Source organism: Dicentrarchus labrax, unplaced genomic scaffold (assembly GCF_905237075.1).
Source record: "Dicentrarchus labrax unplaced genomic scaffold, dlabrax2021, whole genome shotgun sequence".
In the NCBI taxonomy this organism is placed as follows: Eukaryota; Metazoa; Chordata; class Actinopteri; family Moronidae; genus Dicentrarchus; species Dicentrarchus labrax.
In genome coordinates this window covers 14,000,576-14,018,851 of record NW_026136717.1, presented here as the reverse complement: position 1 = coordinate 14,018,851, position 18,276 = coordinate 14,000,576, and the positions used below count along the sequence as shown (strand labels likewise).

Sequence of the window (18,276 nt, the reverse complement as noted above, 5' to 3'; positions counted from 1 at the left end):
ACCTCTGTACATGAGCAGATATACAGTCCTGGATCTGGTGAACAATAACTGATGTTATTATTTGAATAGAACAACAATAAGGTGATAATATACAGTGGAGAGATATTGTGATATATCTCAAATCAATGATAAAATGAATTTACAAATACAAACATACTTGTAAGTTTCTTTTTCAAACAGCTGTTCAACCTGCAACATTCAACAGAAACAGACCAAACAATGTAAATGAACTTCTGTTCAATGTTTGATATTTCTGTTGGTGTGTTTTAAATGTGTGCCATCATAATGGAATGGATGAAGTAACCTTACCTTCCTGACGTAAGTATCACTACACTCATACCAGGTTTCATCCTCATCGGACAGGATGGTGGCTGTGTAATGTCCACCTGTTAGACTGCCCATGTGTTTCACCATCCCATACAGTTTGTACGTTTGATTCTACGATGAAGAACACAGTCGGGTACATGGAAATATTTGGAAAACATTTAAAGGGAACACCACTGAAACATAAATCACATATAAAACATTCATTATTGTTACCTTTCTCTTTAATTCAAGAGGTACATCCACACAGCAGTCTGATTTGAAATGTGACATCCTCCTGTAGTCAAAGTCAAATCTCTTCAGAAGTACTGTCAAAATTGGAGGATATTTCTCCATCTCACATTCCTAAATAACACAAGAAACATTATCAAACACTAAATCCTTTAATCTCAGTATTCTAAATTAATATACAGTGTTTTTATTGGATCCCAGTATAAACTTTGAACTTCCTACAGTTTTTCAGAACTCACCTTTGTTGCCTCTGTTTTGTAGTTACATTCGTTGCAGTGAACTTTGTTGTCTCCATTAAATATTTTTGTCTGGAAAATCCTTTCAAAGCTTCTTTCCTGTAAAAACACAAATGTAATAATAATATTAGAGCAGCATGACCAGATTAAAATACTAAACTAGAGCTCTGAGCTTTGTCTGCTCACCACACTGTAGGTTGTATCATGGTTATCTTTCAGAGACAGTGGAAGAGACAGTGGAAGAGTCCAGAATAAACTTGTCTCTTTATTGATGATGTGGCCTTCAGAGCATTTTGTTGTATACATCAGATGTCCTTGTATTTCCTTAAAATAGAAATATCACTTATGACTCAGCAGTCAGATTTCTTCTCCTGTAAATAACATTGTAGATTTTATAAGTACTCACCTTAGAGTCTTGTTGGCTGATCTTATTTAAAATCAACTCCAGGCATTCAGCAGCATCACCTTGCTCATAAACTGCAAAAGGATGCATTAAACCGTATCTGATATATTAATCATCAAAGCATCTTTAATTGACCACTGATATGTGACTTTCTGTCCAATTTACCATTTTAATCTTCAAAATCCTTGTGATATTTTCTGTTCCACATGTTCTTTTCTTCAGGCCAGCAAAGACTCTGTTCAGCTCTGTCTCTAATTCTGAATGAAACCTTTAGGGAGAGATTAGTTTTTCAGTGAATAGTTACTGTTTACTGTTTGTCTGCTTATATGTTCACTGATGAAGTTTTGTAAGTCAGCCATATACACCCAATTAAATCATTTTATCATTCAGTATTTCCTGTTAATATTCTACACAATGTTTTTGTCACATATAAATTCTCCTGGTACTTATATTAACTACAGATGAAAGCAGCTGTTTCAAACCTGTCATGGACCTCTGGAGTCATGAAGAGAACTTGCAGAACACTGTTGAGGTAACATGTGGCTCCCTGGTTATACAGACCATAATGAACTCTCTGTGGCTGAATTGCTGAAAGGAAAGAAAAAACACAGTGTAATTACACCATCTCCATTTATTTATCATTAAAGATTATTTAGTTGGTAGCAAACAGGGTCATAAAAATGAATATTCTGATTTATAGTGGATGGATTGCTGGTGGGTGAAATAGGGTGAAGTGTCTTTCATACAGTGAAACTGTTTGCAGAGTCATCCTGATAAAGCATGTTTTCCTCTGTTCTGTCAAGTTTATAACTAAGTTTTGCATGTAAACATTTCTGATTACTGAAAGCAGCCTCTCTAATCATTAAAGTAAATCGTTAAAGAAAGCATTCATACATCAGTACAACGGAGTACGTCTCCGTTCTGGTTGGTCTCAACAGGTATGTGACAGAAAGGTTATATATTCAGCATTGATCTGTCAGCATCAGTATCAGTAAGAATTAAATATTAGGCCAGATGTTCTTATTACCTCTTTGTTTCTGCTTCACTGTGTTTGTCTTTTACTGGAGCGTTTCTGTTTTCCAACATTTACAGGAGCATCATCTATGCTTTTAGATTTTCCTGTACTTCTTCATCTTCACTGTTTAGCAATTTTTGTTTTTCACAGTCCTCGTCACTGTTTGTGTTTCTGTAATAACTTGTTTCTCTGACTGATGTGTCTTTCTTTACACTTTCTTCATCACCCTCCTCTCCTCCAGCCTGAAGACTGAGTGTATCTTTCTCCTGATCTTTCCCATCTGTCCATCATCTTCTTCACTATGTCCAATCTGTGTGTTTTCTTCATCATCAGTGTCTCTTTGCTGACATTTTCGTTTTCCAGTTCCTCTCCTTTCTGTTCTTCCAGACCAATATCTTCACCCTGTTCTTCTTTCACCTTGTCTGTCAGATCTTCTGAATTGGTTTCAGCAGGTTTCTGACACTCTGTGGATTTGAAGTAGAAATAAAGTAAAATATTCAGTAATCATCTGTTTCAGAGTCAGTATCAGTAAGAACAAAGTCTTTTCATGAATTACACCCTGAAAAAAGTCTATATGTCAACATACACACCCAACTAATATATCCTTGTAAAAAGATACTTTAGTATTGTTTGTGTAGTGTATAATTATGTATCTAAATGTACAAAAGAAATCACATAGAGCCAATGAAAGAGGTCATTTTTGTATGTTGCCATAGAAACACAGATTCATGCATGTTCTTCTTATTACCTGTTTGTTTCTGCTTCTCTGTCTTTGTCTCTTTATCCAGATGTTGGTCACTGGAGTGTTTCACCTGTTCTTCAACATTTACAGGAGCATCATCTACTTTAGTTTCCTTCAACTCTTCAGACTTGTCATTTGTGTTTTCTTCTGTGCTGCTGGAACGTGTACTGTCTTCATTCATGAACAGAGTTTCCTGTACTTCTTTATCTCCAGTTTTTACTTTGCTCAGTGTTGCACATTTGACACCAGTGTTGATGTTTCTGTCATTAATTGTTTCTCTGACTGATGTGTCTTCATTTACACTTTCTGTCTCACCCTCCTCTTCTTAGCCTGAAGACTGAGTGTATCTCTCTCCTGATCTTTTCTCATCTCTCCCTCATCTTCTTCACTGATACTTTCTTCTTCCTTCCTGGTGAGTTGTTCTTCACCCAGTTTGTCCACGTTACTGGTTTCATGTCGTTCAGCTGCATCGTCTGTCAGACCTTCTGAAGTGGTCACACAGGGCTTCTTAGCAGCTGTGGGTTGAAATGTGTTTATTCAGTAATACATTCAGTTAAAATCTGTTTCAGAAAGGTTGGCATTACTTTGGATGAACATCTTACAGATGTATGTTGTGATGGATGTATAAGGTCAAATTACTCTTATTGAGCAAAAAGCTACTTTATAGAGTTGGTCATCTTTTGCTTCTATTTATGTTAATTTTGTTTTATAAACATCTGCAACACCTTGTTCAGCCACATCTGCGTCTCTGTTACCTGTTTGTTCCTCCTCGTCTGCCTTTGTGATCTCATCTCGGCATCTTTTCCTGGGGTTAGAATCTTCTTCATCTCCCATCTTTCTTCCAACTTGTTTATGTTTTCATGTGCGATGCTAAAACGGATACAGTGCCTTCATTAGCCTACACATATTTTTATCATTTCACACAATGTTGTCAATGATTGTCTCTCAATATTATTTATTTTATCCTCAATACGAATTTTATGACTCCTCCCTTCTGTTCACTGTCCATTAAAAAAAAAAAAGCATCTTGTAATAATGATAAACAATATCTTGTTTTCCAGGTAACAACAAACCTGACATTCATAGGAAAAATACATCCCCCATAATGCTGCACAGCGAGACTCTAAGTTAGAGGCGGAACTTCAAAGGAAGACAATTGAATACAACGTCATTATAAGATGAGATTTGTTTTGTAAAGATTTATTTTGTGGATTACTTTATTGTGTTTATTGAATTCTCGTAAGTTAATTAATGGCAACTACATATATAAACATATCGGTATTCTGTTCTACAATGTAGATAAGGAACTACATAAGGTGCTCGTTACCTGTAATGTCACTGATTGGCGGAGTGATATGATGTAAGGTAGTGTTCAGTTGTCCGACTGTTGAAGCGGACATTAAAGTGGATCAAGTATCACAGATAGAGTTGTCCTCTTGCTTTACCCACGACCCAAAGCTAGTTGTAATACAGTAACTATCAAGGTTGTAGTTAACGCTGCGAGTAACCAGCGTTACAATATTCAGAGAGTAACTAAAACGCCTCACAGTACAAACTTTAAAAGTTACAACATAGTATCATACAATAAACAGTTTAGAAGTGAAACCCTCCGTTAATCTCTATCCAGATGCAAACTGAAAGCAACCTCATGCGCCTGTACCACAGCAACATCAATCAACATATTCACATGGAAATACAAGATTATAAAATATGACTCCTTTTACTCCGAGCCTGTCTATGAGGTTGTATTGCGGTGAAAGCCAACGTTAGAGATATATAGTGCTTACCTGGACTGCACCATCGGGTAATGAAAGCAGTAAGCTGTGTAACACTGTCTTACTTTCGTTTGTTTCACTGTCCGCTGTCAGCCTTCTCCTACTACAGAAAATAAAGCTCAGACAATAAAAGAGGCTCCGCCAATAAGTTTGATTGATCCTCTGATTTGATCATCTTCAAAACAATTTTTAAATTGATCTTAAAAGTCTATTATAGGGGGTTTCTTTAGTTTTCCATTGTATTCTTTTCTGCTTTAATTTCAGTCCTCTATCAGTAAGCGTATCACTGTGTACTGAAAGGCTAAATGTCATTATTTCTAAATACATATCTAAATATCTCAAACGAGGGACTTTCTGTTTCCTTATTAGTACTGCAGTTTAAACTTTCTTTCTCTTGTCTACAGAAAATCACATGACTTCGTTGACCTTTGTGTAACATTTAGGAGGATATATTGGCAGAAATGTTATATAATATTATAATATTCATGGGTGTGTTTTCTTTAGTGGGTAATCACCTAAAAACAGAGATAACAAAAGCTGCAGTTCCTCTTCCAGCCTCTTGGGGCTGGCGGCAGTAGTGAGTGATCTCCAGAAGATGCTCAACTTTACAGCAGAAATAAACATGTTTACAGCCTGGTACACAAACACTTTCGGTATCTAATAGCTAAATACTCTGTTTATGACATATGTAAGTTGTTTTATAACTCACCTGAGTCAATTTTCTTCACAAAGTAATAATATGAACTCTTTAAATCTTGCCCCTGACATTTACCCCCTATATTATAATGAACACTGAAAACAATTAAAAAAAAAAAAACTGAAACTGACTGAAACTAAACTGAATGGAAAACTAAATAAAAAGAAAAAATAACAATACTCTGATTGTCTCTTAGACAAAAAGTGAAACTACAGACCAACCTGAGGCTGTTTGTGCTCCTCTATGGGAATCCCGGGGAAAAACATTGTTTATACCTGATATAACTGTAGGAAAACACCGACACAAACCACGTGATCCTGTCTCTCTCTCAGCTGTAATTTCACTTTCACTTTAATTGAAAGCATTGTAGGTTTATTTATTCATTGCATTTCTGTTTTCCAGTGCTTGAAATATCTTATTATCTTTGTCTACTTGTTTTACTTGTGAGTGGAAATTATTTCCATAGCATCACTTTTGCATATTAGTGTAATTCCCTCATTTGTTTCATTCTATGTATCTGTTGCTCTCAGTATGCTCTGTGTGGGTGTGAATGAATCTGACTCTATCAAGTGGTTCAAATATTTGATTGTTCTTTATTTCATTTTACTTATGAGGGAGAATTGTCCAAGCTCTGCTTTGCAGCTGGGGTTTGGACAGTTTCTTTGGACTCTCAGTATGTTTCTCAGGTTGTACTCTCTACTCTTGTTTAATTAATATTCACCAAACTTCACTTCCATATAAAAGGACTGGTTCAGTATTGCTTTGGAAAATTTTAAGCCAAATCTTTATTGGGGGTTTAATTTGAATAGGACCTTTCTTACACTGTAATAAGCTGTGAGCTTTACAGAAGAAGTGACAGTGAGGCCTAGGTATGTATACTGTTTATTAATTATATAAATTTTAGTTTTATGCAGATTTATTCTCTCTCTATCTCTGAATCTGTGTTGCCTGTTTTGAGAAGATAAATAAGTTTAATCAATGCCCTTATACTGCCCACTCTTTCTATTGATTTCACTTTTATCAGCTGTTAAGTGACTCAGTGTCTCTGTGTGACTGAAGCCTGTGCCTCCCTGATAGTCTCTTGTTGTTCTTTAATCCTTACTTTTAAATTGCATTGCTTTAGCTTCATTTTGCATATGCTCACTATTTTTCACCCATTGTCACATTTTTTGTTATCATTAAAGTTTCATTATTAGCTGTGAGGAACAATATGAAGACGCCAAGTGAGACAAGTAGAATTTATAAAAGTTTATATGAAGATGATACATTTACATAAAAGAAACAGAATACAGATTTGTGGCATCGTATCCATATTCTTAACAGAAGATTTGATGTTGGCTTGACAACACAGTAGCTTGTAGTAGAAATGACAACACAGTAGCTTGTAGTAGAAATATAAAGAAAAAGGACACTCAGCAATGAATCAAAGTGAGTCCAGAGTTCTGTCCATCCAAGAGTAAAATTAATTTGCACTTATTCATGATTCAATGTTAAACTATACATGTAGATTCCCTAAAACATTACATAAAAAAGGATTGAGGATATATTGATTTGTTCATGCATGGTTCATGGTTTTCTTGAGACCCTGTGGGGTTTATTCTTCATCAGATGTGCCTCCGGACACTTTCAGCACTGTATGAACTGTGGACATGTGCTCGATCCCAGTGGATTCCAGAGTGGCCTCTTCCTCCACCAGCTTGGAGTTGAAGACCATCCGAAAGTCTTCATCTTAAAGCAGAAATAAATAGTTATAAAATGTTTAGTATCTTACACAGTAACCTAGGCTACATTTTTAAGTTTGGTTTTGATTTTGTTAGATGAAAAGATGGCTGAACTAAAAGGTTAACAGTAACACTAACAGTTACAAGACTGACAAAGGGTTAAAAAGAAGCAGCATTAGACTCTCTAAAGTCACATTGAAACAACTGAGGGTTAAAGGCAGGCACAGTGTTGTGGACAAACCTGGGTCCGCCCACTTGTACTGCACAATCCTAGAACATAGGCTGTTTTGTCTTAACTTTAATCTTTATAATTTAAAATTAACATTCAAATACAGAATGAAGACTAAGATTCCATTTCCAAGCAATAATTATTATATTACTATCATGTAGGCTAGTCAGTTTCAAGCTGTGAATGTATTTATCAGTTAATATCATAGCTGCAAAGAGACCAAGAACCTAGAAAACAATGTTAAAGAAGGAAGTTATAGCTAAAAAAAAATCCTGCCCTTTTTCTTTTTCATTTTCGATTTCAGCAGTATGCCTGTGCCGGTTGTAATAAATTATAACTTTCATTAAACATTTCATTAAAACATTCATGGGTAGGCCTACATAACAACATTGAAAACGTGTCATGAACAAGAAGTGCTAGCCCCCACAACACCTGTTCTTTCTGTTTTAAATACTTGAAAGGCCCATCCAAAATTAATATCCTGGCGCCTTGCCTGGGTAAAGGTTGAACCAAATTTGATAGAAATGTACCCAGAAGTCTTAACACTGTAGAATCACAAAACTTGAAGAACTCAAAAGAGTGCAAAATCCCATTAGCCTACTCACACACACAGTTTTTAATTTAAACTACAGGTGTCCAAACAGACAACTGGGACAGAAACAATCTCCTTAAGGATGTAAACGAAAGAGTACACTTACTTATCCACCGCTCTTTAATTTTCTCTTTAAATTGCCGTCCAGTGATGTTTTTCAGCTGATCTTTAGTGTTGCACAGCTCCATGATCTTTTCATTTCCAAAAGGTAGATGAACGTTGACTTGGATACACATTTTGGAGCTTGTTCAGTGAGTTCTTCAGATCTGTCTGTTCAGAAAGTGAAACGGTTGGTAGATAAATAGGCTATGTGATATCAGATGTTTTCTTTTTTTTACCTCCGTCACAAACTAAATCACATGACTCCTTGGAAATCCCCGCCCCATAAACCTGTTGTTTTATTTGAGTAAGTAGCCTACATTTTACATTTAGTCAAGATGAGCAGCAACATGACAACTGAACGGGAGAAGTGTTACGACCCTCAAGACAAAACACTTACATTTATCAATGGAGAGGATGATTTAGACTGTAAGTAGTCAAATGTCACATTATCTTGTCTTATGAATGTCATATGATCACCAAGCAAACATTTGCTTCTGCTATCTATGTTTTTACCTGCTACTTTTAAGTATTATAGCTCTCCTTGTTTATGTGTGCCTCACAGTTCTGTGTATTGGCTACAAGTCTCTGAGAGCAAAGATGTCCTGTGGTCATGCTGTCACTCCGATGTCTCTCACTGACTGGTGTCGCAGGTTGTTGGACAAGGTAGGCTGTTTACATCATAATGCAATATAAAATCTGTATAAGTGACTAAACTTCACTGACAATGTGCATAGTGGCAGCTTGTATAGTAAATTATATTATCTATAAAGGTTTTTGTTTATTTATGGTGGCTATGTTGTTGGTGCTATGGTTTTCTAACCCCACAGGTGATTTGTGAACTGCTAAATGAAAACTGATATCATTAATGCCTTCCTGGTGCAGGTGAGGAATGAATGATTGTAGCCACCCCCTCTTTTAAGATGGCTTCTCAGTATCATGTACCCTTTTACCTGATGAAGTTCTAGGACTGACATTTTGTAAATAAATGTTTTGCAAGTAAGACAGCGTGCAGGAATTTGTCTTTTGTACCTTTTTGATACTGTCCCACTCCTACGCACCTGCCTCACAAAGTAGATGTGAGGTATTTTTGTGTTTATTTTGAGCTTGTATATTAATAAAAAGTTTTGATTGTATTTATACATGTTATAACTTAAAGCAACCAGTTTAATTAGCAGTAAAACTGAGTTTAATTACATGAAAAACTTTTTTTTCTGATGTTGGTTTATTGTGTTGTGGACTTTCTGACTGTTTAAGGGGCACAAATAAAAAAAAAATAAAAACCAGTGCGCAAAAAGTTGTGAAGCATTTATGGTGAAACAGCTTAGTCTGGGTTAGGATTAGCACCATAGAGGGCACTTCATGTTGTTTTCTCCACTGAAAAGGCACCGTAGGACAGTGGTTCCCAACATGCGGGTCCGGACCACCACTAGGGGTCTTCAGAGCTTCATAGGGGATCGCCGGGTGTAAGAAAACTTTATATAAACAGAAGGTTCACTTCTGTAAAGAAATGTAAATGTTAAGTAAATTGTCTAGTAAATGGCAAAGTATCATAGACAAGAGAACAATGAATTTGTCAGAAAGCCTATAAAGTTTTTATGATTGATAAAAATTGTAATAAAAACACACAATACAGACAGAGAACTGTATCAAAAGTTCCCTAAACAGGACATAATCTGCTCAAAATTCCTTCAAATCACTTCTTTTACACAAACTTCTCAGTCACTATTTGAGTTTAATTGCACAGTTTTTAATATAAAATATCCATAAAATATTTCACTTAAGCAGGGACAATCAGTTTACTAAATGACAGAAAAGGGGTCCATTAAGGAAAAAGGTTGGGATCCTCTGCTCTAGAAGCCACCAGTGAATAGCAGTGAACCATATCAGCAGTAGCAGGCTGAAGAATTGTATTCACTCTTTTTCTTTGATTTTCTCTTTAATATCTAAGGGTGAGTGCAGATTTGTGTGTGGTCAACCTCGCTGTGATGTTGAGTGGCCCTTTGAGGAGGTTTGTAAAATGGCTCTTCTAAGCCCTGAAGAAAAGAAGCACTTTGAACAGAAGATGTTCAGCAATGCTCATGACTTGAAACTTGTAAGTATCAATATTACACTATTTAATAACTGTTCTCTGAAATAAACCCCATCTCATTATGTTTTTCTTATAACTTCACTTCACAGTGTCCTGGTTGCAAGTCCTCTGTGGTGAGAACTGATCCCAGTGATCTGAGTATTGAATGCTCAGTGTGCACAGCTAACAAACAAAGGTCTTATAGATTCTGCTGGCAGTGTTTGAAGGAATGGAAAGGTCCGGCTCCACGTTCAGACCGCTGTGAAAACGATGGCTGCATTAATCAGCAACTAGAAACACTGAGAAACTCTCCAGTCATTGTCTTTAAGAAGGTGAAGGAGGTCACTGGCTGTCCCTCCATCCGTGCCTGTCCCACCTGTGGTTTGCTGCTGGAGCATAACAGAAAATACTGTAAAACCATCATCTGTCGCCGCTGTAAGGTGAAGTTCTGTTTTGTGTGCCTGAAGCTTACTGGAGTGTGCCGAAACCCATACGGTCTGTGCTCCACTGGGGTAGCACCTAGACAGACCTCTATACCTGTGTGGCAGAGGAAATAATGCTGTTGATTTAACACTGTGATCTCCTTTTTCTTAATTAAGCCGATCATAAATGAACTCCACACCAGTTTTAAATCACACTAAAGATCTCTTTTGAACTTGTACTTTGAATTTGGAACAATATCATCACAACATGAGAATTAGCTCTTTCTCTCCACAATTGAAGCATTAAGTAAGACCATTTCTACTTCAAACTCACTGTTTATTCTATTTTTGTATCATTTTGCTGGATGTTGCTTCTTCACTGTTCTCTCATTGTTAAAGCTTGTTGTCATCTTGATCTAATGTCTTTATTCAATCGGTTAACTTCACATTTCATTGTTTTATCATTATGGGTTTGTTTTTGTGTTTTTTTTTAACTAATCATTTGTTTTCCTAACATGAATTAAACCATTGTTGCTTTTCCTGTGAAATAAAGATAAATAAATATACATTATAAGTTTGAGTAAATTATTTCTATTTTAGCAGCACTTATAAAACACGCTGTAAGTCCGTCTAACTTCAGCATGTCATTGTCACATTAATTGTGATATAGTGTTGAATTCACACTGATAACAATGAGAACAATAAAATTATAGTGATGGAATCAGTATTCAGATAATTAACTTGTGTACAAGTAGAAATCAAGTAAAAGTCCTGCACTCAAAATGTGTAAAAGTATTAACAGCAAAATGTACTTCATGAAAAGTAAAAGTATTCATGCAGAATGGATCATTAATTACAGATACATCACACAAATGTAAATACTATTAAGATGTTGTGAGTTGGAGGTCATTTTAACTGCTTTATGGGTAGTTTAATCTATAACAATGCATCATATTTTATAAACATAGCTGTCAATGGAGTGAAATGTATATTTCTGTCTTAAATGTATTAAAGTAGAAGTATAACAGCAGAAAATGGAAATAGTTGCTATAAATTATGCAGAACCAGACTAAATGTATTAAGATAGTTTTCATCAGATACATTGTAAATATGGAGAAGAGACGGTTTAATTCTTTGCAGCACCACTGAATATAGATGTACAATAATACCTTAAAATAGCTCAGATACAGAGGTCAGTATGTACAGCAACAACTCTATTGGTTTACACTGAAAATATAGATAGAAAAGCTGTATTCTGAATAAATATATTATGGACTAAACTGTCTTTAACCTCACTGAAACCTGGACTATGTATCACTGAAATTGACAACAATGACTGGATACAGTTGTGAGAACACATCTTGGTGTCATGGAGGTTACAGTGCTCTCAAGGCATTGGTGGTATAGTGCTGAGAATAGCTGCTTCCCAAGCAGTTGATCTGGGTTTGATTCCAGGCCAATACATGCTATAATGAAACCATAAAAATTCACCAGCTGTAGGAGGTGGAGAAGCTGTGCTGAAGCTCCACAGTCATTTGTCACACCTTCCAACTCACATACAATGGTGCCATCTTGTGTTTAAACACAACCATTGACAGTAGATTATATTATTTACTAACACTTTCAAAAATGTTTTAAAGCCCGTGAAATATGGCTTGAATGTTTATTCATAACAATATGTAATAATGATAAAATGAACAACAGTAAATAACATCTTTAGGTATTATTGAGAGTTGAACACTCATAAACTAATCTGCTCAATCAGGGCTGTGTGGTTTGATCTGACTTACAGACACAAAACAGGTCAAACATCTGTCAATAAATTCTGATTCAAATGTTGCTGAATCCTGATTGATGCATGGAAGTATGTGGCATCACCCGAGGCTCAACCAACCAGGGAGAAGAGCACAGAGAAAATATGTAAATCTCTCATGTAAAATAACCAAACCTGATCCAAACACAATCCCATCACTCATAGAGAGAAGCTGATTGATAAAATATGTCTTCAGCATCTTTAATGTTTTTCATACACATTTTTTATATGTTCTCTTTTTTATTTTGTGAATACAATGCACTTCTGTTGTAATTTATATATATATCTGTATTTAGTGTTATTGAATTGGAAATTTAGCCCTCAATAATCAAACAACTGGACAGGTACTTGACTCAGTCTCCTAATTATTCATATGGTTTTCACTTGCTTAATAAATGGCATTAAAAAAATTAGAAACAAAGTTGATTAATAGGATAAACAACTATCGTCTTTAAAGTTTAATTATAATCTTTTCATTATCTCCTTGATGGAGAGTTGCTGGTGATCAAATAATAGGATTAATCAAACTTATTGGCGGAGTCTCTTTTACTGTCTGAGCTTTATTTTCTGTAGTTTCGGGCTAGAGGAGAAGGCTGACAGCGGACAGTGAAACAAACGAAAGTAAGACAGTGTTACACAGTTTACTGCTTTCATTACCCGATGGTGCAGTCCAGGTAAGCACTATATATCTCTAACGTTGGCTTTCACCGCAATACAACCTCATAGACAGGCTCAGAGTAAAAGGAGTCATATTTTATAATCTTGTATTTCCATGTGATTATGTCGATTGATGTTGCTGTGGTACAGGCGCATGAGGTTGCTTTCAGTTTGCATCTGGATAGAGATTAACGGAGGGTTTCACTTCTAAACTGTTTATTGTATGATACTATGTTGTAACTTTTAAAGTTTGTACTGTGAGGCGTTTTAGTTACTCTCTGAATATAGTAACGCTGGTTACTCGCAGCGTTAACTACAACCTTGATAGTTACTGTATTACAACTAGCTTTGAGTCGTGGGTAAAGCAAGAGGATAACTCTATCTGTGATACTTGATCCACTTTAATGTCCGCTTCAACAGTCGGACAACTGAACACTACCTTATATCATATCACTCCGCCAATCAGTGACATTACAGGTAACGAGCATCTTATGTAGTTCCTTATCTACATTGTAGAACAGAATACCGATATGTTTATATATGTAGTTGCCATTAATTAACTTGTGAAAATGTAATAAACACAATAAAGTAATCCACAAAATAAATCTCATCTTATAATGACGTTGTATTCAATTGTCTTCCTTTGAAGTTCCGCCTCCAACTCAGAGTCTCGCTGTGCAGCATTATGGGGGATGTATTTCTCCTATGAATGTCAGGTGTGTTGTTACCTGGAAAACAAGCTCAAGAGATATTGTTTATCATTATTACAAGATGCTTTTTTTTTTTAATGGACAGTGAACAGAAGGGAGGAGTCATAAAATCTGTATTAAGGATAAAATAAATCACATTGAGAGACAATCATTGGCAACATTGTGTGAAATGATGGAAAGGAAAATACTTGTAGGCTAATGAAGACACTGTATCAGTTTTAGCATCGCACATGAAAACATAAACAAGTTGGAAGAAAGATGGGAGATAAAGAAGATTCTAACCCCAGGAAAAGATGCCGAGATGAGATCACAAAGGCAGAAGAGGAGGAACAAACAAGTAACAGAGACGCAGATGTGGCTGAACAAGGTGTTGCAGATGTTTATAAAAAACAAATTAACATAAATAAAAGCAAAAGATGACCAACTCTATAAAGTAGCTTTTTGCTCAATAAGAGTAATTTGACCTTATACATCCATCACAACATACATCTGTAAGATGTTCATCCAAAGTAATGCCAACCTTTCTGAAACAGATTTTAGCTGAATGTATTACTGAATAAACACATTTCAACCCACAGCTACTAAGAAGCCCTGTGTGACCACTTCAGAAGGTCTGACAGACGATGCAGCTGAACAACATGAAACCAGTAATGTGGACAAACTGGGTGAAGAACAACTCACCAGGAAGGAAGAAGAAAATATCAGTGAAGAAGATGAGGGAGAGATGAGAAAAGATCAGGAGAAAGATGCACTCAGTGTTCAGGCTAGAGGAGAGCAGGGTGATGCAGAAAGTGTAAAGAAAGACACATCAGTCAGACAAACAATTAATGACAGACACATGAGCACGGACGAGGACTGTGAAAAACAGAATAAACTGATAAATAGTGAAGATGAAGAAGTACAGGAAACTCTGTTTATAAATGAGGACAGTACACATTCCAGCAGCACAGAAGAAAACACAAATGAGAAGTCTGAAGAGTTGAAGGAAACTAAAGTAGATGATGCTCCTGTAAATGTTGGAGAACAGGTGAAACACTCTAGTGAACAACATCTGGATGAAGAGACAAAGACAGAGAGGCAGAAACAAACAGGTAATAAGAAGAACATGCATGAATCTGTGTTTCTATAGCAACATACAAAAATGACCTTATTCATTGGCTCTATGTGATTTCTTTTGTACATTTAGATACATTATTATACACTACACAAACAATACTAAAGTATCTTTTACCAAGGATACATTAGTTGGGTTTGTATGTTGGCATATAGACTTTTTTCAGGGTGTAATTCATGAAAAGACTTTGTTCTTACTGATACTGACTCTGATACAGATGATTACTGAATATTTTACTTTATTTCTTCTTCAAATCCACAGAGTGTCAGAAACCTGCTGAAACCAGTTCAGAAGATCTGACAGACGAGGAGAAAGAAGAACAGGGTGGAGATATTGGTCTGGAAGAACTTAAAAGACACACATCAGTCAGAGAAAAAAGTCATGTCAGACACATGAGCACAGATGAGGACTGTGAAAAACAGAGTAAATTGATAAACAGTGGAGATAAAGAAACCCTGTTTAGAAATGAAGACAGTACACATTCCAGCAGCACAGAAGAAAACACAAATGAGAAGTCTGAAGAGTTGAAGGACACTAAAGTAGATGATGCTCCTGTAAATGTTGGAGAACAGAAACACTCCAGTAAAAAGACAAACACAGTGAAGCAGAAACAAACAGGTAATAAGAACATGAGGTCTAATATTTAATTCTTACTGATACTGATGCTGACAGATCAATGCTGAATATATAACTTTTCTGTCACATACCTGTTGAGACCAACCAGAACGGAGACGTACTCCGTTGTACTGATGTATGAATGCTTTCTTTAATGATTTACTTTAATGATTAGAGAGGCTTCTTTCAGTAATCAGAAATGTTCACATGCAAAACTTAGTTATAAACTTGACAGAACAGAGGAAAACATGCTTTATCAGGATGACTCTGCAAACAATTTCACTGTATGAAAGACGCTTCACCCTATTTCACCCACCAGCAATCCATCCACTATAAATCAGAATATTCATTTTTATGACCCTGTTTGCTACCATTGAATAATCTTTAATAATAAATAAATGGAGATGGTGTAATTACACTGTGTTTTTTCTTTCCTTTCAGTGATTCAGCCACAGAGAGTTCATTATGGTCTGTATAACCAGGGAGCCACATGTTACCTCAACAGTGTCCTGCAAGTTCTCTTCATGACTCCAGAAGTCCATGACAGGTTTGAAACAGCTGCTTTCATCTGTAGTTAATATAAGTACCAGGAGAATTTATATGTGACAAAAACATTGTGTAGAATATTAACAGGAAACACTGAATTGTAAAATGATTTAATTGGGTGTATATGGCTGACTTACAAAACTCCATCAGTGGACATATAAGCAGACAAACAGTAAACAGTAACTATTCACTGAAAAACTAATCTCTCCCTAAAGGTTTAATTCAGAATTAAAGACAGAGCTGAACCAAATCTTTTCTGGCCTGAAGAAAAGCACATGTGGAACAGAAAAAATCTCAAGGATTTTGAAGATTAAAAATGGTAAATTGGACAGAAAGTCACATATCAGTGGTCAATTAAAGATGCTTTGATGAAATTAATATATCAGATATGGTTGAATGTATTCTTTTGCAGTTCATGAGCAAGGTGATGCTGCTGAATGCCTGGAGTTGATTTTAAATAAGATCAGCCAACGAGACTCTAAGGTGAGTACTTATCAAATCTACAATGTTATTTACAGGAGAAGAAATCTGACTCCTGAGTCATAAGTGATATTTCTATTTTAAGGAAATACAAGGACATCTGATGTATACAACAAAATGCTCTGAAGGCCACATCATCAATAAAGAGACAAATCCATTCTGGACTCTTCCACTGTCTCTGAAAGATAACCACGATACAACCTACAGTGTGGTGAGCAGACAAAGCTCAGAGCTCTAGTTTAGTATTTTAATCTGGTCATGCTGCTCTAATATTATTATTACATTTGTGTTTTTACAGGAAAGAAGCTTTCAAAGGATTTTCCAGACAAAAATATTTAATGGACACAACAAAGTTCACTGTAACGAATGTAACAACGAAACAGAGGCAACAAAGGTGAGTTCTGAAAAACTGTAGGAAGTTCAAAGTTTATACTGGGATCCAATAAAAACACTGTATATTAATTTACCATACTGAGATTAAAGGATTTAGTGTTTGATAATGTTTCTTGTGTTATTTAGGAATGTGAGATGGAGAAATATCCTCCAATTTTGACAGTACTTCTGAAGAGATTTGACTTTGACTACAGGAGGATGTCACATTTCAAATCAGACTGCTGTGTGGATGTACCTCTTGAATTAAAGAGAAAGGTAACAATAATGAATGTTTTATATGTGATTTATGTTTCAATGGTGTTCCCTTTAAATGTTTTCCAAATATTTCCATGTACCTGACTGTGTTCTTCATCGTAGAATCAAACGTACAAACTGTATGGGATGGTGAACCACATGGGCAGTCTAACAGGTGGACATTACACAGCCACCATCCTGTCCAATGAGGACGAAACCTGGTATAAGTGTAATGATACTAACGTCTGGAAGGTAAGGTTACTTAATCTATTACATTATGATGGTACACATTTAAAACACACCAACAGAAATATCAAACATTAAACAGAAGTTAATTTACATTGTTTGGTCTGTTTCTGTTGAATGTTGCAGGTTGAACAGCTGTTTGAAAAAGGAACTTATGAGTATGTCTGTATTTGTAAATTAATTTTATCATTGATTTGGGATATATCACAATATATCCCAAATATATCACCTTTTTGTTGTTCTATTCAAATAATAACATCAGTTATTGTTCACCAGATCCAGGACTGTATATCTGCTCATGTACAGAGGTAGGCTCACAAAAATACACAAAGAAATCGTTTTTTAGGCTACGATTGTAATATTCATACAGCATTGCTGAATATATTCTTCTCTTCACTTGGAGTCTAACATGTCCTGTGAGACATGTAATGGATGATCTTAGACAAGATAACATGAAACAAAATATGCAATTAGGAGAAATGGATGCTAATAACAAAGAGAATAGAAAGATAAGACAGATATATCAGTTAGACAAAGTCATGACATGATCATGGAAATTGGTGAGAATATTGAAACAGCAGAGCACCATGGGGAGTCTGATACAGATGATTACTGAATATTTTACTTTATTTCTTCTTCAAATCCACAGAGTGTCAGAAACCTGCTGAAACCAGTTCAGAAGATCTGACAGACGAGGTGAAAGAAGAACAGGGTGAAGATATTGGTCTGGAATAACTTAAAGGAGAGGAAATTGAAAACAAAAATGTCAGCAAAAGAGATACTGTTGATGAAGACAACGCACTGATGGGACATAGTGAAGAAGATGAGGGACAGATGAGAAAAGATCAGGAGAAAGATACACTCAGTCTTTGGGCTAGAGGAGAGGAGGGTGATGAAGAAAGTGTAAAGAA

At 35.8% G+C, this 18,276-nt stretch overlaps 3 protein-coding genes across 41 annotated transcripts in view; 2 read left to right on the top strand and 1 right to left on the bottom strand.

Moving 5' to 3' along the window:
• Window positions 1-11,123, top strand: part of LOC127379561 (uncharacterized) — a 19,604-nt gene extending 8,481 nt beyond the window's left edge. For 2 of the 7 annotated variants that reach the window (XM_051429318.1, XM_051429322.1), the window contains one exon: window positions 10,373-11,123. In XM_051429318.1, coding sequence (XP_051285278.1) covers window positions 10,373-10,692 — 320 coding nt within the window. In that variant the 3' untranslated portion in view covers window positions 10,693-11,123. Of the gene's footprint in view, window positions 1-8,342; window positions 8,494-8,629; window positions 8,731-8,894; window positions 8,950-10,015; window positions 10,160-10,245 lie in introns of those variants that run through there. The other 5 variants (XM_051429315.1, XM_051429320.1, XM_051429316.1 and 2 more) reach the window with 5 other exon arrangements.
• LOC127379544 (involucrin-like) overlaps window positions 1-18,276 on the top strand; it is a 77,445-nt gene that overhangs the window by 30,021 nt on the left and 29,148 nt on the right. Inside the window, exons 2-9 of one of the 3 annotated variants that reach the window (XM_051429285.1) lie at window positions 12,944-13,044; window positions 13,960-14,074; window positions 14,316-14,828; window positions 15,113-15,469; window positions 15,908-16,013; window positions 16,228-16,331; window positions 16,425-16,495; window positions 16,578-16,703. In XM_051429285.1, coding sequence (XP_051285245.1) covers window positions 13,996-14,074; window positions 14,316-14,828; window positions 15,113-15,469; window positions 15,908-16,013; window positions 16,228-16,331; window positions 16,425-16,495; window positions 16,578-16,703 — 1,356 coding nt within the window. In that variant the 5' untranslated portion in view covers window positions 12,944-13,044; window positions 13,960-13,995. Of the gene's footprint in view, window positions 1-12,943; window positions 13,045-13,953; window positions 14,105-14,315; window positions 14,829-15,112; window positions 15,470-15,907; window positions 16,014-16,227; window positions 16,332-16,424; window positions 16,496-16,577; window positions 16,704-16,790; window positions 16,887-18,276 lie in introns of those variants that run through there. The other 2 variants (XM_051429284.1, XM_051429288.1) reach the window with 2 other exon arrangements.
• LOC127379541 (ubiquitin carboxyl-terminal hydrolase 47-like) overlaps window positions 1-18,276 on the bottom strand; it is a 44,173-nt gene that overhangs the window by 23,330 nt on the left and 2,567 nt on the right. For 6 of the 31 annotated variants that reach the window (XM_051429245.1, XM_051429244.1, XM_051429283.1 and 3 more), the window contains exons 1-7: window positions 1,198-1,319; window positions 978-1,115; window positions 795-890; window positions 541-669; window positions 310-438; window positions 158-189; window positions 3-34 (exon numbers count right to left, since the gene is read on the bottom strand). The exons of 4 other annotated variants lie outside the window; for them this stretch is intronic. In XM_051429245.1, the coding sequence (XP_051285205.1) occupies window positions 3-34; window positions 158-189; window positions 310-438; window positions 541-669; window positions 795-890; window positions 978-1,115; window positions 1,198-1,284 (643 nt within the window). In that variant the 5' untranslated portion in view covers window positions 1,285-1,319. 21 more of the 31 variants (XM_051429251.1, XM_051429247.1, XM_051429262.1 and 18 more) reach the window with 16 other exon arrangements.